This window comes from Rhinoraja longicauda, chromosome 1, assembly GCF_053455715.1.
Source record: "Rhinoraja longicauda isolate Sanriku21f chromosome 1, sRhiLon1.1, whole genome shotgun sequence".
Lineage (NCBI taxonomy): Eukaryota > Metazoa > Chordata > Chondrichthyes > Rajiformes > Arhynchobatidae > Rhinoraja > Rhinoraja longicauda.
In genome coordinates, this window is record NC_135953.1 from 101,654,991 (window position 1) to 101,677,565 (window position 22,575).

The 22,575-nt window shown below is 43.7% G+C and overlaps 1 protein-coding gene across 3 annotated transcripts in view; it reads left to right on the top strand.

The window, feature by feature from the left end:
* LOC144595781 (putative E3 ubiquitin-protein ligase HERC6) overlaps positions 1-22,575 on the top strand; it is a 61,055-nt gene that overhangs the window by 28,417 nt on the left and 10,063 nt on the right. For all 3 annotated transcript variants that reach the window (XM_078403447.1, XM_078403428.1, XM_078403438.1), the window contains 10 exons: positions 242-301; positions 2,931-3,015; positions 5,752-5,944; positions 12,010-12,197; positions 12,601-12,687; positions 13,763-13,858; positions 16,326-16,496; positions 17,431-17,574; positions 18,855-19,021; positions 20,867-20,924. In XM_078403447.1, the coding sequence (XP_078259573.1) occupies positions 242-301; positions 2,931-3,015; positions 5,752-5,944; positions 12,010-12,197; positions 12,601-12,687; positions 13,763-13,858; positions 16,326-16,496; positions 17,431-17,574; positions 18,855-19,021; positions 20,867-20,924 (1,249 nt within the window). The remainder of the gene's footprint in view (positions 1-241; positions 302-2,930; positions 3,016-5,751; positions 5,945-12,009; positions 12,198-12,600; positions 12,688-13,762; positions 13,859-16,325; positions 16,497-17,430; positions 17,575-18,854; positions 19,022-20,866; positions 20,925-22,575) is intronic.

The window sequence follows — 22,575 nt, forward strand, 5'->3', positions numbered from 1 at the left end:
CTGCAGAGATGCTGCCTGACCTGCTGAGCTAGTCCAGTACTTTGTGCTTTGCTCGAGACCAATCCTTCTCCTGCTTCCAGAGTCTCTGCTAACATTTGCAAATTATTGCAATTGACAGGAAGTAAAATCACTTTTAGGAAGGGCAGTTTTAGATTTTTCTTAGCTAGAGTTTTCTTTGCCTTAGTTTAGAGATCACAATATTAAACGAGCAATTGAACACTTTTTGTCTTTCCTATGATAGGGAAATTGATCTGATATTTTCTTCGCCGTCCTGCCTCGTTGGGAGCTTCCTCAAGCCAAGGTGAGTGGAATAAAATCTTCACAGTTTAATGAATCTGGATTTATTAAACAAAAATCAATAAGCTGCAGATGTGGTAAATCCAAAATAAAAATAGAGAATGCTGAAACTACGCAGCAGGTCAGGCAGCATTTCTGGGGAAAGAACGAGCAAATGTTTCAGACGATAGAAGGTGGTTATCCTGGAAAGTTAATGCTCTCTCACTCTCCACAGATACTGCCAAGTACATCCAGAATTTTAATTTTAGTCTTGTTACACTTCAAGGTGTGAAAAAAAGATAGTCTTAAAAAGCTGGAGTAACTCAGCAGGTCAGGAAGCATCTCTAGAGAAAAGGAATAGGTGAAGTTTCGGGTCAAGGCCTTTCTTCAGACTGCGAGTCAGGGGACAGGGAAACGAGAGATAGAAAAAGGTACATAGAACAAATGAATGAAAGGCATGCAGAAGGACAAATCAAAGCCAGCAAAAATAATCAGGGAAAGGTGGAGCCCACAATGTTCCATTGTGATCCATGAAGCAGGTGATAACGAGTGGATACAAACAGTGCAACTCAGCAAGACGACAGTGAAACTAGTACGACAACTAGGGAGGGGAATGGATGGAGAGAGAGGGAATGAAAATGAGATACTGATCTTCAGGTCATGCTAACGATTGGTAAACTTACCTTAATTGCTTGGAGCATAGAGTATAACATTTAGAAAATCACTTTACAGCTGTAAAAGACTGGTTCGGGTGTGTTTGGAATATTGTGTGGAGCTTTGGTGGCCCCATAACAGGAAGGATGTGGAGGCTTTGGGGAGGGTGCAGAAGAGGTTTATCAGAATGCCGCCTGGATGACGGGGTATAAGTTAGCTAAAGGTTCATAAGTTCTAGAAGCAGAATAAGGCCATTCAGCCTGTCAAGTCTACTCTGCCAACAAGGAGAGGTTGGACAAAATTGGATTGTTTTCTCTGGAGCGCCAGAGGTCAAAGGGGAGATCAGATAGTAGAAGTATATAAAGTTACGAGAGGGAGAGATAGGGTTGAGGGACAGAAGCTGTTTCCCAGGGGGGAAATGTCAAAGACTACAGGCCACATCCTTAAGGTGGGGAGGCAAAGATTAAAGGTGATGTGTAAAAGGCAAAGAGTGGTGGGGGCCTGAAACGTGCTGCCAGGGGTGATGGTGGAGACAAATACAATGGTGGCACTTAAAAGAGGCTTTTAGATAGGCACGTAGATGTGCAGAGAATGGAGGGGTATGGATCACATGCAGGCAGAGGAAATCAGTTTATATTGGCATCATGTTTGCCACGGACATTATGGGCTGAAGGACATGTCCCTGTGCTGTCCTCTTCTATGTTCTTTGTTCTACATAAAGTGTTTAATTCCCCATTATCATGAGCAGCTACTGTTGTATTCGAAGGTGTATGTACAGAGTGATCCCATAATCACCGATGACCACGTCACTTTGATTTTTAATGGTTGAAGGATTGTGTTTAAAAATATTGCTTGGTGATGTGTGCATAACACCTGGATGTTCCACATGCCTGAGACTGAAGAACTGCCATGATACAACGCTCTTGTGTAAACCCTGTGTGGATTTCAAGTGCCTGGACTGGGACTTGCACCAGTTTTGTTATGACTGACAAATGCAAGTGTGCTATGAAGGCCAAATGTTACTTTAACCTTTTGATGAGTAAGCAAAAGTTACTTGTGATCTTGCATTATTTTTTCAGATTGTTTTGAACTTGGACTTTAGTTTAGAGATACAGCATAGAATCAGGCCCTTAGGCCCACCAAGTCCACACTGAGCAGTGATCATCCATTCAGACGAGTTCTATGTTATTCCCACTTCCTCATCCACACCATATACGAAAAGGGCAAATTTACAGATGTGTTTGTAGGTTTAGTTTTAGATAAAGTTTCCTTTTTGAATTTCAGTTTTAGAGATACAGCGTGGAAACGGGCCCTTCGGTCCACCTAGTCCATGCGACCAACGATCACTGGTTCATTAGTTCTACTCACTGGGGACGATTTACAAAGCCAGTTAACCTATAAACCTACACATCTTTGGAATGTGAGAGGAAACTGGAGCACCCGGAGAAAACCTATGTGACCACAGGGAGAACATACAAACTCCACACTGACAACCAACACCCGAGGTCAGAATCGAAGCCGGGTCTCTAGCACTGGAAGGCAGCAGCACTACCCGCAAAGCCACCTGGCATAGTTTCTTTATGAAAAAAAATGTTTATTAACTGCATGTCCCACTATAGGAAAATACAACTTTTTATTGGGTAAAAACCCAGATTCAAGCAAGATTAAAAAGAAAATTTTGTGTGTTACCATAATGCCATATGTTTGGAGAACATTTAAAATATAAGATATGGTATTCTAAGTGGTTAATTTAACTGTATTGCGAAATATTATGTGTAGGAAGGAACTGCAGATGCTGGTTTAAACTGAAGATAGACACAAAATGCTGGAGTAACTCAGACAGCATCTCTGAAGAGAAGGAGTAGGTGATATTTCGGCTCGAGATCCAAGAAGAGTCTTCACCCGAAACGTCACCTTTTCCTTTTCTCCACAGATGCTGTCTGACCCTTGTAAAATATTATGTTGTGGATGTATGGTAAGTTTTAATCTTTGCCTTACAGTGATGGAGACCAGTGCAATGTCGACTTGGAATCCGCCAGAGAAATATTTAAGAAGCTTACTGAAAAGGACTGGATTGTCGATGTGGTAAACATTTGCAGCATTTCATTTGGATGACTTGGTTATGATTTCACCGTATGAAAACTGGACATCCATAACCATGGAAAATACATATCGTGTTAACCATTTAATTCTTGCCATAATTTACATGGAATTAGATTATTAGAATGTAGTCATTAAGCCGGATGGAGCCATAAAGTTAACCATTCAGGTCAAAGACATTTTGTCACATATCCTTTGTGATGATCAAAACATAAAGTGCTGGAGGAACTCACTGGGTCAAGCAACATCAGTGGAGGGAATGGACAGGCAACATTTTTAGTTGGGACCTTTCTTCAGGCACTTCAGACAAGTCGCCTCTCCATTCCCTCGTCAGAATAAGGAAATCATTGGGGAATGAAGGACCAGGGGACATAGGTTTAAGGTGAAGGGGGAAAGATTTAATGGGTGTATGGAATGAGCTGCTACAGGAGGCTGTTTAGGCAGGTACTATCGCAACATTTAAGAAACATTTAGACAGTTACATGGATAGGATAGCTTTAGAGGGATATCGGCCGAACACAAGCAGGTGAGACTAGTGTAGATGAGACATGTTGATCGGTGTAGGCAAGTTGGGCCAAAGAGAGAGCTAGATAGAGCTCTTAAAGATAGTGGAGTCAGGGGGTATGAGGAGAAGGCAGGAACGGGGTACTGATTGTGAATGATCAGCCATGATCACATTGAATGGCGGTGCTAGCTCGAAGGGCCGAATGGCCTAGTCCTGCACCTATTGTCTATTGAGCCTGTTTCCATGCTGTATGACTCAATGACCATGACAATTATGCTCTTATGAGATGAAAGTGGGATAACTTAGAACCACTATGAATGTGAATGGTCAGTGTCGACTTGGTGGGCTGAAGGGCCTGTTTCCATGCTGTACCCCTCCCAACCCTTCCGAATTTGGCGGAAAGTTTCCGATTTCTTATTTCATTTTCGCCATTCCGATTTCGCCTCACATTTTTCCGCAAAACAGTCGGTAATTGCAATTTGTCGATTCGGGCCGCTAGAGGTCGCTAGGGGTTCTGCGAGAAATCCCCCCGGCGTCCTGGAAATCTTCCCGAAAATGTGGCACCTAGGCTGGGCAAGGCAGCCAATCTCTACCTCATCGGGACCTCCAGGGACGATCGGTGGGTTGAATTTGCAACCTGTAGCCGGGGCTCTGGAACTCCAGCCCAGCTGGAGCCAGCACATCTTTCCCCATAGCCGACTTCCTTGGCCAGCTGGATAAAACAGCAAAGCTCTGGAACCAAGAGTGCCAGAAAATCAGTGGTGGAACTGTAATGGGTAAATATTAAATATAAGTGCAAGATTATATAACTATATTAATTAATCAAGACGTGGTTAAAATATAAAACACAACAGAAAAGCCAATGACCAACTTTTTGGGCTGATTATCAATTAATGTGCAAATTTATTTCAACAAGTACTTCCATATGTTTAGTCGAGTCGCATATATCAACTCTTTCTTCATAACTTAGTCATACATTTTATGACCATTGTTCTTTTATTCAATACCAAGAGAATTGGGATGTGAAAGGAAAAAGCAAAATAGAAAAAACAAAACAAAACAATCTTTTCTTTGTGTTGCATAAAGTATCTCTGTTCGATAACCTTTCTGTAAATAGCAGAATATACTCATGATCGGCCTGACCTTGTCCATGCAGTCCCAACTACAGACTGTTGGAAATAATAGTCGTTTTTCACACATGAATGTAGTGCAATGCGCATTTGGCGTGCATACTTTTTTTTGTTGCTGAAAAGTTGCATTACGCGCCATATTATGAATTTTTATGTAAAATTCTGAATTTTCGATATCAAAATTATGAATTTGTAAAATCAAATGCTGGGAGGTCTGCATGCTGTATCTCTAAAACTATGCTGGTTGTTTGCAAGGTTATAAGGTCATAAGTGATCGGAGCATAATTAGGCCATTCAGCGCATGATGTCTATTCCTGCAATAGATCATGGCTGATCTATTGCACCCCCCTAAACCCATTCTCCTGCATAGCCCCTGACACCCGTACCAATCAAGAATCTAATTATCTCTGCCTTAATGGTATCTTTAACTTTCTCAGTATCCTGTAAGGCAGTTGACATTAAGGCTGTCTCACCCCTGTGATGGATTTGTTTTGAACTATGGTGATTAATGGAGATGTATTCGATAAGCTCCAAGGACGGCATATTGGTGCAGCAGTTAGTGTTGCCTCTAAGATTTAAGGGATCCAGGTTCCTCTGACTGTATTTCAGTCGGCACTCCATTTCTCTTTTGCACATCAAAGGCTAATTGGTTGCTTTCTGTCGGTTAGTGACAAAAGATTCAAAGATGAGTTGATGGGTCTGTGAGAGTTGTAACTTTATAGGACTCTGTCCTGCATTGTACTGTTCTGTGTTCTATGAAATAAAGAGAGGGGAAGTGAGACTGTTAAGGTTGGGAAACGGCGGTAGAGCTGCTGCCGTACAGAGCCAGATACTGAGGCTCGATCCTGACCAGGGTGCTGTCCGTACAGATTTTGTGCGTTCTCCCTGTGTCCACGTGGTTTTCTCCCACATCCCAAAGACGTTCGAGTTTGAAGATGAATCGGCTTCTGTAAATTGTCCCCAGTGTGTCGGATAGAACTAGTGTACGTGTGATTTCTGGTCAGAGTGGACTTGGTGGGCCAAAAAGCTTTTTTCCACCCTGTAACTAAAAACTAAAACTAAAGTCAAAAAGCATTTGTTTTACAGATAACATCAAGCTTGGCATCAAAATTAATTGCAAAAAACCTTGGGATGTCTTGCCAAGATGAAGAAGCATTGATGATCTACTTGATTCTACCAGAGTGCTCTATAATGCAGCTTGAGAAGAACATCCCCACTTTGGTTGCCAGCTTTGTTAAAACTATCGCATGTCTGGAACCTGCCTCAAAAACGACATTGGGTAAGAGCCAAGCCAAGAACGGCAGGCGGCGCAGTGGTAGAGTTGCTGCCTTAAAGTGCCAGAGACCCGGCTTCGATCCTGACTCTGGGTTTTGGCTGTACGGAGTTTATACGTTCTCCCTCTGGCTGCTTGGGTTTTCTCCGGGTGCTCCGGTTTCCTCCCACACACAAAAATCAAAACGTTTGTAGGTTAATTGGCTTTGGTAAAAAAAAATGTGAATTGTCCCGAGTGTATAGGATAGTGCTGGTGTATGGGGTGATCGCTGGTGGGCACAGACTCGGTGGGCCAAATGGCCTGTTTCTGGGCTGCATCTCTAAAGTTAGGTCTAGAGTTTAGTAAATTGTGGCTCTTGTGCACGTATTTACTTATGGAGATTGAAGCAGGCTGGAGAAATAAGAAGCAGGAATTTCAACACTGCTCTGTTGAATTGACCCTGAAATGAATGAGGAATCTGCAACTGTCTGATAAAGTGGGGATGCTGTTTGGGCAGAAATGTTCTCTCAGTCTCTTGCATCTATGGGAAGAGATCATTGAGCCACTGACAGTTTTAAACCTTCACTGGCCACAAGTGAGGTACCAGATGACTGGAAGACAAAATGTGGTCCCCTTTTCCAAGAACATTAAAATAGCTGAGTGGGACAAGATTAACTTTTTGCCTACTGATAGGCCGAGCAAGTTGCAGCATATAAAAGGGGAGGCATGGTCTCACAGAGCAACCATATTGGAGGTGGAATTGCTAAGCTTGAGATCTAAATGCAGAGGCTTTGACAAAGTGGTTCAGAGACTATAAGACAAGTCACGGTCTTTTCCTTCTTACAACTCAATACTAACTTCAATGGTAGAAATGGCGATCATTGGAGTGGTATGTGATCTGTGGGAGATCAAGAAGTCAATGTCCCTGACATGTATTTTTGCACATGGGGCTTGTTCTCGTCAGACCAGAGAAGATAGTCAGACTTCATGTCAGGCAGTTTGGATTTTTTGGGTCTGTGCATTACTTGAATTATAGATGTGTTTGCAGGTTTAGGTTTGGATTTAGGTTTATTATTATTGTCATGTGTACCGAGATACCATGGAAAGTCAAAATGTCCGAACCTGCGGATCCTTTTTTCAATTCTAGTGATACAGCTTTGAAACAGGCCCTTCGGCCCATCAAATCTTTGCTGACCAATGATCACCTTGTACAATACTAGTTCTACCCTACACACTGGGGACATTTTGTAGAAGCCAATTAACCTACAAACCTAAACGTCTTCAGAATGTGGGAGGAAACCAAAGCACCCGGAGAAAACACATGCAGGTCACGGGGAGAACGTACAAACTCCGTACAGACGCAGCAGCTGTCGTCAGGATCGAACCCGGGTCACTGACGCTGTAAGGCAGCAACTCCACCACTGCATCACTGTTCCTAGAAACATAGAAAATAGGTGCATGAGTAGGCCATTTGGCCTTTCAAGCCAGCACTGCCATTCAATATGATCATGGCTGATCATCCAGAATCAGTACCCTCTTCCTGCTTTCTCCTCAAATCCCTTGATTCCGTTAACCCTAAGAGCTATATCTAACTCTCTCCTGAATACATCCAGTGAATTGGCCTCCACTGCCTTCTGTGGCAGAGAATTCCTCAGATTCACAACTCTCTGGGTGAAAAGGTTTTGCCTCATCTCAGTCCTAAAAGGCCGACCCTTTATTCTTAAACTGTGACCCCTGGTTCTGGACTCTCCCAACAAGGGGAGCATTTTTCCTGCATCTAGCCTGTCCAATCCCTTGAGAAGTTTATATTTCTATAAGATCCCCTCTCGTCCTTCTAAATTTCAGTGAATATAAGCCCAGTCGATTAATTCTTTCATCATATGTCGGTCCCGCCATCCCAGAAATTAACTTGGTGAACCTATGCTTCACTCCCTCAATAGCAAGAATGTCCTTCCTCAAATTAGGAGACCAAAACTGCACACAATACTACAGGTGCGGTCTCACCAGGGCCATGTACAACTGCAGTAGGACCTCCTTGCTCCTAAACTCAAATCCTCTCGCGATGAAGGCCAACAAGCCATTAGCTTTCTGAGGAGTACTGAGGAGGATTACTGCTGCAACAACACATCGTCAGTTGGGTAAAGCACACGACAGATAGACACTAAAAGCTGGAGTAACTCAGCAGGTCAGACAGCATCTCATGAGAAAAGGAATAGGTGATGTTTCTGGTCGAGACCCTTCTGACCCAGCTCACATCTCATGACAGTCTAGACACAGGTCGCGTTCCCTATTAGTGAATGAACAATCCCATGCTTGGTGAATGCTTCTTCATAATAATAGGAAGAACTCACATCGAAGTAGCAAAAAATTATGTTATGATCACTTGGCTGCCACAAGCAGGCGTGGATTTTAAGTTTGGGTTCAGGTTTATTGTAGTGATGTGTATCGAGATACTGTGAAAATCTTTGCATGTTATGGAAACAAATGAGATAATATTGCACAGAAATACAATCAAGCCAAATTCTTTACAGGTCAGGGATGATTTTATATTACCCAAGGTAATATTTAAATATATATATTTAAAATTATTTACGTATATCTATGAAATGGTACAAAATGTTTTTCATATATATATTTATTAGATTTCTTCACATACCTAAGGATTTCTTGAAGAGTCATTTGTTTCATGAAGTTTGGGTTTTGGATCTTTTCCAATCATTGATATTTGTACCAGATATCTTCTACTGGACTCTGCTTCTAGAATTCGGTTCTGGTGACCAAGGACTATCTTCTAAATGCGCTTTGCTTTGCTTGCCAGTCAAGTCTGATTTCAGTTGTGTTACCACCCATCTGAATCTCAAATTCAACGATCAATCAGCTCTCTGTGGTAGTTAATCGTTTGCCGTAGCTACATCATTGCAGGTGCGACCGTACAGCTTTGTAAAGAATATCTTTTCCAACGAGAAGTGTAGCAGTCCAAGGAGACACAAGAAACTGCCAATGCTGGAATCTTGAGCAAAATACACAATGATGGAGCAACTCAACAGGTCAGGCAGCATCTGTGGATGGTCTAGGTGACGTTTCAGGTCAGGATCCTGCCTCAGACTGTAGTGGGGGGAAAAGGCTGGAAAAGAGGTGGGGTGAAATAAAGTCTGGCAAGTGATAGGTGGAAACAGGTTGGGGGGGGTGTTGATTGGCATTTGGGAGGACTTGGGCTGGAAGTGAAAAGGAGGCAAAAGGATGTTGTATAAGCAGTGGATGTAAAGCCAGAGGGTGGGCTATAGTTGGTCAAAGTCAAACTCTTCAGTAAGACATGTGGACGCCTTGATTAATCATCAGCCATGAGTTTATTTTACTTGCACAAGGACAGAGTGTCACAGTCAAAGGCTGCGAAAACCACCCCATTCCCGGGCACTTTCCCCTGCAACCGCACGAGATGCAACACCTGTCCCCTTTACCTCCCCCCTCAACTCCATCCAAGGACCCAAACAGTCTTTCCAGGTGAGACAAAGGTTCACCTGCAGCTCCTCCAACCTCATCTATTGCATCCGCTGCTCTAGATGTCAACTTATTTACATCGGCGAAACCAAGCGCAGGCTCGGCGATCGCTTCGCATTGACCAAACTGATCTCCCGGTGGCCGAGCACTTCAACTCCCCCTCCCATTCCCAGTCTGACCTTTCTGTCATGGGCCTCCTCCAGTGCCATAGTGAGGCCCACCGGAAATTGGAGGAACAGCACCTCATATTTCGCCTGGGCAGCTTGCAGCCCAGTGGTATGAACATCGACTTCTCCAACTTTAGATAGTTCCTCTGTCCCTCTCTTCCCCTCCTTCCCAGATATCCCTCTATCTTCCTGTCTCCACCTATATCCCTCCTTTGTCCCGCCCCCCTGACATCAGTCTGAAGAAGGGTCTCGACCCGAAACGTCGCCTGGCGCAGATGCCACGCAATGTGCCAGTCAGCTGGACATTGCCGAACCATCTGTCGTTTGTGGACAGGTTCTTCCGGACCAACACCTTTGACCACAAGTCCATCGGGCAGTGGTCAGCACGGAACGTCCTGCAGGCACTGCAGGGGAATGACTCCATGGATCCTGTGGCGTGGTTCCCAGAACAGACAGCCCAGCTTGTCTGGCAAAATGCCTCATCGCCAGTACTCACCAACAAGCACCAAGACCTGGCTTGGCTGGCGGTGAGGGGAGCCCTCCCAGTCAGATCCTTCCTGCACCGCCGGAACCTCACTACCAGCGCACGCTGCCCTCGGGACGGCTGCTACGGAGAGGAAACGGTGGCCCACCTCTTCAAAGAGTGTGGATTTGCCAGGAGAGTCTGGAGAGGTCTGCAGGGGTCCCTGTCACGATTCATTCCGAGCAGCTCCGTCACAGAGGACTCTGTGCTCTACGGACTGTTCCCAGGGACGCATTCCGAGACTGACATCGAGTGCTGCTGGAAGGTCATCAACTCGGTGAAAGACGCCCTTTGGTCTGCCCGATCCTTGTTGACCTCCCAGCGGAGCGAGCTGTCCGTCAAGGAATGTTGCCGACTGGCCCACTGCAGACTGCAGGAGTACGTGCTGAGGGACGCTCTGAAGCTCGGTGCAGCCAACGCCAAGGCCCTGTGGGGGAGGACCACAGTCTAGGGTCCTTCCGCTGCTGGACATGGGGGGCAGGGTGTGGTGGAGAGAGACGCCCCTCCAAATAAGGGATATGTATGTAAATGTATGTAAAGGTCTAAGTAAATGCCTGTATTGAATATGTAACCTCCGGGAATGTCGGATGGGTTTGTTTTAAAAATGATGTTTTGTAAATGATATTTATAACTTGAATAAAGTATTTTTTGATATTAAAAAAAAAAAAAAAAAACCCATTCCTTCTCTCCTGAGGTGCTGCCTGACCTGCTGAGGTACTCCAGCATTTTGTGAATAAATACCTTAGATCTGTACCAGCATCTGCAGTTATTTTCTTATACAACTCTAAAATTGAGTCATTATAACAAAGCATTTATACACCAAAAAGATAATTGCTAAGGAAGTACACGGGTGAGGTAGTATAAGAAAATAACTGCAGATGCTGGTACAAATCGAAGGTATTTATTCACAAAATGCTGGAGTAACTTAGCAGGTCAGGCAGCATCTCGGGAGAGAAGTTCGAGATCCTTCTTCAGTCTGAAGAAGGGTCTCGACCCGAAACATCGCCCATTCCATCTCTCCCGAGATGCTGCCTGACCTGCTGAGTTACTCCAGCATTTTGTGAATAAACACGGGTGAGGTAGATTGATATGTTATTTACCGGACCTATACTCTACTTTTACATTACACAAAGGTCGAGACTTCTTGGCTCCGCACTTATGGGTAAGGATAATTAATATGTTAATAATCCCGACACTAGATCGCAATCTGGCCCAACAGGATAAATGGATAATAGTGATTGTGCTCAATAGTGGTTTCCGGCTGGCGGTTTCTGAGTGCCACAATGAGCTAAGGTAAGGACAATGAGTATGTTAACTGAGCGAGCATCTTTGGAGTTTCGCACGTAACGGAACAAAGGTGAGGGAACGATGTGTTAATGGTATGTGCATCAGTGGAAATAGCGATGGGTATTGGAACTAATGACAGAACCCAAGATACACAGCAGAGGGCGTAGCACTGTTGGAAATGGTCTTGTGACGTGGAAGGCACTCGCTGGTGACTTTGTTAAATGTATTTAATAAATAAAGCACCTTCAACAGTTTTGGGACTTGCACAATGAAACGGGACGGTGGGGAGAAAGAGGAGGAAAGAGTGGTGGTAACGTTTTGCACGGGATGGGGGAACAGGAAAGAGAGGTGGAAGGAGGGTTGTTAAAATTGGAGAAGTCAATGATGTGGATCACTATCTCTTCCTGAAGAAATGGGTATTAAATGCTGGCCCACCAGTGATGCCCTGAAGAATTATTTAATTATTGAAAGTTCTAGATTCAACTCTTGCAGGAGTGGTAAAGAAGGATGTTCCTGTCAACGATTCTAATAATAATTATTGTATACATATTCCGTGAATGTTCCCTGCCTTATTAATTTGAGAGTCGCCAATTATGTGTTTTCTTTTTAACCATTAGGAAAATACTGGTCGATCCTGAAACCGTCCAACCTGAACGTACTGGTCCAAATGATAAAGAACATACTGGTCCAGATGACCAAATTGTTTCAACTTCTTGAATCCCAACTGATAACCCAGCACCACCAGTTTCACGAATGTCCAATTGTTCTAAAAGAGGTTCTGGACGTACTGGAGTTGGTTTACAAAGTAAGTGTCATAAATAGAGCAAAACTTTAGACTTTAGAGATACAATGTGGAAACAGGCCCTTCAGCCCACCGAGTCCGCACCGACCAGCGATCACCCCCACACACTAGCACTATCCTACACACTAGGGACAATTTATAATCTTTACCAAAGCCAATTCACCTACAAACTTGCGCATCTTTGGAGAGTGGGTGGAAACTGGAGCACCTGCAGGAAACGTAATAACTCGTACAGACAGCACCAGGACCACAGTCAGGATTGAAGGTGGGTTTCTGGAGCTGTAAAGGTGCAAATCTACCGCTGCACCACTGTGCCATCCCTAAATGGAGCAGAAGTATCATGTTAGACATCAGCTAAAGCATAAAACAGGTGTCACAAATTTTTTTTGTCTGTATTTCACCTTAGGCAAATAGCAAGTCCGAAAATGGCATTCCAGTAAGCAAATTCTACATCAATCTAGAGGCCCTGTTTCCATTTGTAGGAGGCCAACTGGTAAGTTTCGAACAACACCCTCTGAACTGCTCGCTTCTGAATTAAGACCGAAGTTTGTACTTGCTTAATAGTTATTGCTGGCAATTTCTCTGCCACTGTGCTGCAGTACTACCATGCTGCCGTCTTACTTCTGATGTTTTATTTGTCATGCAAACCAGTACCGTGAGGTACAGGTGCAATGAAAAATCTTGCTTGGAGCGGTAACAGTCACATAGACTCGGGTAAACCCACAAAAACACAATGTGCATATAATCTTGCTTGGAGCGGTAACAGGCACATAGACTCGGGTAAACCCACAAAAACACAATGTGCATATAATACACAGAAAATATCTCGACGAAAGAAGACTAAAAAGACAAGTCATGCAAAAACAAACATAATTAGAAGAAAAAACACAACTCTCTCGCCGTGCAAGAGGTTTTCCAAAGTGTTCTCTTTTCAAGATGGGATTAGGGCTATGTGGGTCAGTACAAGAACCTGATAGTTGCAGGAAAGTAGTTGTTCCTGCAACTTAAGACACTGAAATGTTCGCCCTTATGAGAAGAGGCAAACTCATGCCTTCTTCTCACTGATACTAACGGGCAGAGGCCGCAGAAGCCTGGACCGCTCCTTCAGACTTCTGCACCTCCTGCCTGATGGTACGCATGACAATGTTAAACCTAAACCTCACTGCTGAAGCTGCTCAAGTTTGATCCTGACCTCTGGTGCAGTCGGTGTGTAGTTGGCAGGTTCTCCCTGGGAGCATGTGGGTTTCCACCAAGCACTTCCTTCCCACATCCAGAAAACATGTTAGTTCACAAGTCAGTTAAACACTGTCAAGTGCCCCTCATGCTGGCAGTTGACAGGCACGTGAGGGGGATCATTTACAGGGAAATACTCAGTTAAACAGGTTTGGTGGGATTTTTCTGAGATGGCATGGACTCTCTGTTAAGATCCATCTGACAGCATCTCCCTCACAGCACACTTTCAATGGGCCAAATGGCTTGCTACTATTTTGCAGGGATGTGCCACCTGTGAATATCACAATAACACTTCTGCTTTTTGTTTTATCTTACATGGCAATCACCTGGAAAAGCCCGATATTGTACGTTTTTTTTTCCCCTATCCATTCATCCTTGATCTATCTACCAAGACTCGGATACTTTCCGAAGATTCAAATATGAGGATGCAGGTAAAGAACTCGATGGGTATGGGGCAAAATCTATGATTTCAAAGTGATTTTAAGATTCTCTGCCTCCCTGTCTTCCTCAAAGGTGCTCCTCAAAACCAGTCTCTTTGTCCAAGATTGTGGTCACCAGCACTGGTATATCATCTTCATCATCATATATATACAGTCGGAAACAGGCCTTTTTGGCCCTCCAAGTCCGTGCCGCCCAGTGATCCCCGCACATTAACACTATCCTACACCCACTAGGGACAATTTTTACATTTACCCAGCCAATTAACCTACATACCTGTACGTCTTTGGTACAGTCATAGAGTTATACCGCACAGAAACAGGCCGTTTGGCCCAGCACATCCATGCCGACCAAAATGTGCATCTAAGCTAGTCCCATTTGGTCTATATATCTTTCTAAACCTTTCTTCTCCATGTCTTTGCCCAAGTTGTCTTTTATATGTTGTTATTGTTCCTTCCTTAAATACCTTCTCTGGCAGCTCATTTCATAAACCTACCACCCTCTGAATGATGCCGCCAGTCCTAAATATTAGTGCCAAATTTGGTTTGATAATACTCCGATGAAGTGTGAAGGGCCATTTAATTACAGAAACAAATGTTGTTTACCACCACAAAATTACTTCCCTTTGCTCCTTGCACTCGCCAATCTCCCTAAACCAGTCATGCAGGAATATAGGTGATTGAGGGAGCCCAGTTTTTATTGCCCCAGTCACTGCCCCATCAATGTTCCTTGTTGTCCTGCGCACTATCCCATCAATGCCTACACATTGCATTAATCACTGCCCCTTCCTGTCCTGGTGAATAATCGTCAGTGCATGCACATTGTCTTGCTCGCTGCCCTGCACACTATCTTCCCGCTGTTTCACATCCACACCTCGGTGTTTATTCAACTCAATTTATGAAGCAGAGGATCTTAAATGCTTTAATCATAATTCTCTTGTCATGCCTGTTTCACGGATTTATACACACATGAACCCTTTGTTCCTGCATGTCTAGAATTTTGCTATTGATCCTATATGGTATCTAAATGCATTAAAATTCCATCCACTTTTTCAACCAGCCGTATATTCTTGCCGACAACTGTCCTCCCTAGTTTATAGAACATAGGAAATGGAAGAGTATAGCACATGAACAGGCCCTTCAGCCCACAGTGTCTGTGCCGAACATGATGTCAAGTTAAACCAATCTTCTCTGCCTGCAAATAACACGTACTCTTCCATACCCTGCACATCCATGTGCCCATCTTAAAAGTCTCTTAAATGCCACTATCGTACCTGCCTTCACTAACAACCTTAGCAGCGCTTTCCAGGCACTTGTCACCATCTGTGTGGAAAATCTTACCCCGCGCATCTCCTTTAAGCTTTACCCCATTCATCTTAAAATTATGTCTGCTGGTCTTAGATATTTCCACCCTGGGGATAAGATTCTAACTGTCTATGCCTCTCATACTTGTATATCAGTTCTCACCTCAGCCTCCAATGCTCCAGAAAAAACAATCCAAGGCTGCCCAAGCTCTTATTGCAGTTAATGCCCTCTCTTCCAGGCAACATTCTGGCAAACCACTTTTGCTCCCTTTCCAAAGCCTCACATCCTTCCTGTAATGGGATGACCAGAACTGCCCAAAATACTCCAAATGCGACTTAACCAAAGTCCTATCAACCTGTAACGTTTCTTCCTGACTCTTGTACTCCACGCCCTGACCAATCCAAGGCTGCCCAACCTCTTATTACAAGCTTTGTTGCGAACGATTTTAAAATGGCATAGAATGCTGGAGTAACTCAGCAGGTCAAGCAGCATCTTTGGGGAAAAGGAATGGGTGACGTTTCAGGTTGAAACCCTTCTTCAGACCTGCTTGGATTAGAGAATATTAACTACAAGGAGAGGCTTGGACACATTTGGATTGTTTCCTCTGGAGCGTCAGAGGCTGAGGGGCATCTTGCTAGAAGTGGATGAAATTATGAGAGGCGTAGATAGGATAGACAGTCAGAACCTTTTTCCCCCAGGGTGGAAATGTTAAAGACAAGAGGGCATACTTTAGATTAGTTTAGAGATACAGCATGCAAACATGCCCTTCAGCCCATCGAGTTCGCAACAACCAGGGTCTATACCCTTCTTCTGAAAAGTCACATTTCCCTTTTCTCCAGAGATGTTGCCTGACCCACTGAGTTACTCCAGCATTTTATGTCTATGGTGTTAATCCCTCCTATACAATCCATACATAGGTTTCTGCGTTGCAGGTCCAGAGTTAAGTCACTATTATGTTTATAAAAGTGGAGGATCCAGTACTGACCCTGAAGTACGTCACTTCTCAATCATTTACCATCAATTCCTGCCCTTAATATTTTTAATCCCTTTATTGCACGGATTGATGATTGTAGCTTCAGTATTAGTATGTTCAATGCTTTATTTAATGTTATGATAATGTGTGCTGTCTATCTCCTTTTCAACCTCTGATGCTTAGATAAAAGCTTTGGAAGTTATTCGCTTCACACACCGCAACTTGCTGGCCGGAAACCCAGAATCACCCAGAGATACCGTGCTCGCATTGATGGTTAAGCGCGAAAACTTAGTTGCTGATACATTTGCAAAATTGAGCACGGTGGAGAGTGCCGATCTACATAAAGAACTTAGGGTAAACAAAGTCTATTTAATACACAAAGAATCATGAATTGTTTTGGCTGAACTACAAGCATTGTTATGTTACTGAACAAAAACACAGGCGGCACAGTTGGCAAAGAGTTGCTGCTTCACAGCGCCAGAGACCCGGGTTTGATCCTAACTTTGGGTGCTGTGTGTGGAGTTTCCATGTTCTCCGTGTGACCGTGTGGATTTCCTTTGGGTGCTCCAGTTTCTTCCCACATTGCAAAGACCACGATTTTGCTCCGTTAAGCCCATGCACGTTTTGGGTTGTGTCCCTTTTTCAGAAGGAGGGTTTGTAGGTTAATTGGCTTCTGTAGAACTGCCCCTAATGTGTAGGGAGTGGATAAGAAAGTGGGATAACTTTTGATCGATGGTCGGTGTGGACTCAGTGGGCTGAAGGACATGTTTCCATTCTGCATCTTTCAATCAATCGATCAAAAGGAGAAATCATTAACTATGAAGTCACAGAGCCACCATCAGAATTTGAATTAATTTTAAAACGTCTGTGAATACTGTGGTGCCAGTAAAAGACAAACTATCAGGTGACTACTGACAAACTACTAAGCAAATCAAGCAGCATCCTTGGAAAGATTTTATTTTAGGTGAAACACCCTTGATTCTTCAGAGATTCTGTCTGTATGGAGTTTGTACACTCTCCCTGTGACCTGTGTGGGTTTTCTCCAGGTGCTACAGTTTCCTCCCATCCTCCAAAGACGTACAGGTTTGTAGGCTAATTGGCTTCGTTAAAAATTGTAAATTGTCCCTAGCGTGTCTGGGATTTGTTAGTGCACTGGGTGATCGCTGGTCAGCGTGGACTCGGTGGACTGAAGGGCCTGTTTCCACGCTGTATCTCTAAACAAAATAAAACTAAACCAAAGTATCTTTGTAATAATTTTTCTACACATGCATTTGGTTCATTTCTTTAGGTGACATTTGAAGGGGAGCCTGACGTCCATCCGAGAGCTATGAGAAAGGAATTCTTCAAATTTGTTTTTCAAGAGCTGATACAGCCAGATTCAAAGATGTTTATTTATTTTCAGGATTTCAGAACTATTTGGTTTCCTTCTCGGGTGAGTATGTTAATTTATGAAGTAAAACAGTGCAACAGTTCACACTGATAGATCTTACACAACCAACAATCTCTCCTCAGCACCATCAAAGGTCGTATTACATTCCATAAGATCACATTGCCAACACCTCCATAACTCCTGTGGTGTTTCTAAACTGTCTAATCAGCTTAAATCATGGATAAGCAAGAAACTTTGGGCAACACTGGCTCAGCAGTAGAGTTGTTGTCTCACAGGGTCAGAGACCCATGTCTGTACAATGTTTGTACGTTCTCCCTGTGACCCTGTGGGTTTTCTCTGGGTGCTCCAGGTTCCTCCCACATTCCAACGACATGGAGGTTTGTCAGTTAATTGGCTTCTGTAAATAATTGCCCAATGTGTATGGGTAATCGCTGGTTGGCATGGACTCGGTGGGCCAAAGGGCCTGTTTCCATGCTGTATCTCTGAACTTAAGCCCAAACCTAGACCTTGTCAAAATATATTGTCTTTGTCTATGGCTCCACTCGCTAAACCATTCATTAGATGACTTCACATGGAGTTATAGATTATGAAGATTGAAGGCATAGCAACCTGATCATCTTGATTTTCTAATGGGGACTCCTGACACAAACATCACCTCATCAGAAGTTGTAAGTCAAAAACTGAACATAATGCAGAATAGAGTCATACAGCGTGGAAGCAGGCCCTTCGACCCAACTTGCCCAGGCCGACCAACATGTCCCATCTACAATAGTCCCACCTACCTGCATTTGACCCATATCCCTCTAAACCTATCCTATCCATGTATCTGTCTAAATGTTTCTTAAACATTGCTATAGTATATTGGGGGCTAGTGGAATCAAGGGATATGGGGAGAGGTTGGGCACAGGTTACTGATTGTGGATGATCAGTGATGATAACAATGAATGGCGGTGTTGGCTCGAAAGGCCGAATGGCCTCCTGCACCTATTTTTCTATGTTGCTATCTGCCTCAAATACCTCCATGGAACCTCCGAAGCGTAAAGAGACTAGATCTAAAAACCTTTCAAACAATGCCCATGCACAATCTTCCTCATTCTAGGATAACCCCAGCAATGTTGTTAATTTTCTACGTTGGAATGTCTTTGATGTGCTACCTTGGATTTGCTTTAAGCAGCAAACTGGGTTGAAGATTGTAACGTGAGAATAGCCTTATAAAAATGCAAACTCACCAATACATGTTTAAAGAGTCAAATATTTTCCACGTTGTGTCATTGGCGATCAGCTGTTATGTGTTTTGGTTCTGTTTGCCATCTTCATTTTAGGTCAACGTCCCCATGAAGAACTACTTCCTGCTTGGAATATTGTGTGGTCTTGTTGCGTACAACGAGTGCGTGGTTTATATCCCTTTACCACTCGCAATGTTTATGAAGCTACTGATGGTCAAGCCATCTCTGAAGAATCTAATGGAAATGAATCCTGATTCTTACAAGTACGTTCATACATCAGTGGGTATTTGCACAGGCACTCCCTGACTTGTGTAAGGGTTACGTCCCGTGAACTCTAACGTAAGTCAGTTTTTACGCGAGTAGGAATCACCTACACTGTGTCCGCTTCCATCCCCTGCCCAAAATAACTCTCTGAGAGTATGCATTGTAATCCAGCAGAAATCGCACTCGGCATGCTCGCCAAATCCTTGTCTCTCTTTCTCAAACGTAAGTCATTATAGTTGTGCTAAAGCTCACTGTCTCAGCATCGTCCGGCTGTGACTCGGCAGCAACCAGTAACTCGCAACATCACCGCAGCATCAGTGGAGGAAATGTACAGCCATGTCCTCCAGAGATGCTGCCTGACCCATTGAGCTACTCCGGCACTTGTACACTTGAGTTCCGTTCACTCCCTCTTCTCCCCTCTCCCATCAGGCAAGGGGTACAGAAGTTTGAAGATGCACACCTCTAGATTCAGAGACAGTTTCATTCCCCAGCTGTTATCAGGCAACTGAACCTCCCTCACACCAGCTAGAGGGCGGTCCTGACCTCGCATCTACCTCATTGGAGTCCTTTGAACTATCTTGTATCAGACCTTACCTTACACTAATGTTGTACCCTTTATCCTGTATATGTACAATGTGGACGGCTTGATTGTAAACATGTATAGTATTTTCTTTGACTGGATGCAGACCTCCCAACCCTTCCGAATTTGGGGAGTGGGGGAGTGGATGTGGAGGGGAGCGGTAGGGGAGGTGGGGGTTGGGGGGAGTAGGGTTGGGGGGGACATGGACCGTTGTGATTTGCTGTTGAAGACCACGGGAGTAAGCATGTCTTCAATTAAATTAGGTATGTGCAGTTTTTTAAAATGAAACTCTTTCTTCATAACTTAGTCATACATTTTATGACCGTTGTTCTTTTATTAAATACCAAGAGAATTGGGATGTGTAAGGAAAAAGCAAAATAGAAAAAACAAAACAAAACAATTTTTTCTTTGTTGTAAAAAGTATTTCTGTTCAATAACCTTTCTATAATAGTAGAATATTAGGATATAGTCATGATAGGCCTGACATTGTACATGTAGTCCAAGAACTACAGACTGTTGGCAATAATACCGTGAATGTAGCGCAACACGTATGCGCATTTGGCGTGCATACTTTTTTTTTAACCGAAAAGTTGCATTGCGCGCCATATTATGAACTTTGATGTAAAATTCTGGATTTATAAAATGAAATGTTGGGAGGTCTGCTGGGTGGCACACAACAACAATATTTCCATTGTATCTCAGTACACGTGACAATAATCAACTGAACTAAACGAGGCTCCATTTCTACAGTTCCAGTGCAACTTCCAATTTGTGTAACATAGTCATCGAGTCATACAGCAGGGAAACTGAACTTTTGACCCAACTCGTCCATGCCAACCAAGATGTCCCAACTAAACTGGTTCCAATTGCCCGCGTTTAGCCCATATACTTCTCTACCTTTCCTATTCACGTACCTCTCCTGATGTCTTAGATTTTGCAACAGTATTTGCCTCAACAATCTCCTCAGGCCGCTTTTTCTATACACCCACCATCCCTCTGTGTGAAAAAAACTTGCCTTGCAGATTCTTATTAAATCTTTCCCCTCTCATCCTAAACATATCTCCTTTGATGCTGATTTGCCTACCCTGGGTAATCGACCCTGTGCATTCACCATATCTATTCCTCTCATGATTTTGTGCATCTCTATAAGATCAGCCTCCTGCGCTTCAAGGAACAAAATCCTTTCCTGCCCAACCTCTCTCCCTGTAGCTCAGGTCCTCAGAATTTACTAAGTGTTTTTCTTTCTCTTCTTGGTTGTTTCCAGATATCTGAAAAGTATTTTGGACTATGACAATGTTGATGAGCTTGACCTTTGCTGTACGGTGAGTAAAAGATAATGTATTTTAGCCATGGTGTATTGGAGCAGATCTACAATGCTTATGCACAATTGTGAAAGAATTGTTTCCATATGCTGTACAGACATCAATGCCACATGTTTGGGTTCAAGAATGAGGCTCATTTGACATCAATGAAATCTTATTTCAGCCATTAAGTTCATAAATCTTAGGAACAGATGTGGACCATTTGGCCCATCGAGTCTACTCCGCTATTCAATCATGGCTAATTTATCTTTCCCTCTCAACCCCACTCTCCTGCCTTCTCCCCATAACCCTTGACACACTTTAGATAATCAAGAAGTGCTTAAGGTGCACGGTGAAAGCAACTCTGTACTTTTAACTCAAGCAATTTAGGACTCTGTTCATAATTCATAGATGATGTTTAGATAGGTAAATACTTAAAGCAAAAGGGCAGCACGGTGGTGCAGCGGTAGTGTTGCTGCTCTACAGCACCAGAGACCCGGGTTTGATCCTGACTGCGGGTATTGGCTGTACGGAGTTTGTCCTATCTCCCCTGTCAATAGACAATAGGTGCAGGAGTAGGCCATTTGGCCCTTCGAGCCAGCACCACCATTCAATGTGATCATGGCTGATCATTCTCAATCAGTACCCCGTTCCTGGCTTCTCCCCATACCCCCTGACTCCACTATCCGTAAGAGCTCTATCTAGCTCTCTCTTGAATGCATTCAGAGACTTGGCCTCCACTGCCTTCTGAGGCAGTGAATTCCATAGATTTACAACTCTCTGACTGAAAAAGGTTTTCCTCATCTCCGTTCTAAATGGCCTACCCCTTATTCTTAAACTGTGACCCCTGGTTCTGGACTCCCCCAACATTGGGAACATGTTTCCTGCCTCAAACGTGTCCAACCCCTTAATAATCTTATATGTTTCGATAAGATCCCCTCTCATTCTTCTAAATTCCAGTGTATACAAGCCTAGCCGCTCCAGTCTTTCAACATACGACAGTCCCGCCATTCCGGGAATTAACCTAGTAAACCTACGCTGCACACCCTCAATAGCAAGAATATCCTTCCTCAAATTTGGAGACCAAAACTGCACACAGTACTCCAGGTGCAGTCTCACTAGGGCCATATACAACTGCAGAAGGACCTCTTTGCTCCTATACTCAACTCCTCTTACAATAGACTGTCCTCCGTAGGTTTTCTCCAGGGTTCACCGGTTTTCTCCAGGGTTCACCGGTTTTCTCATGCTCTCCAAAGATGTACAGGCTAATTGGCGTGGGCACAGACACGGTGGGCCGAATGGCCTGTTTCTGGGCTGCATCTTTAAAGTTAGGTCTAGAGTTTAGTAAATTGTGGCTCTTGTGCACGCATTTACTTACAGAGATTGAAGCAGGCTGGAGAAATAAGAAGCAGGAATTTCAACACTGCTCTGTTGAATTGACCCTGAAATGAATGAGGAATCTGCAACTGTCTGATAAAGTGGGGATGCTGTTTGGGCACAAATGTTCTCTCAGTCTCTTGCATCTATGGGAAAAGATCATTGAGCCACTGACAGTTTTAAACCTTCACTGGCCACAAGTGAGGTACCAGATGACTGGAAGACAAAATGTGGTCCCCTTTTCCAAGAACATTAAAATAGCTGAGTGGGACAAGATTAACTGCTTTTGCCTACT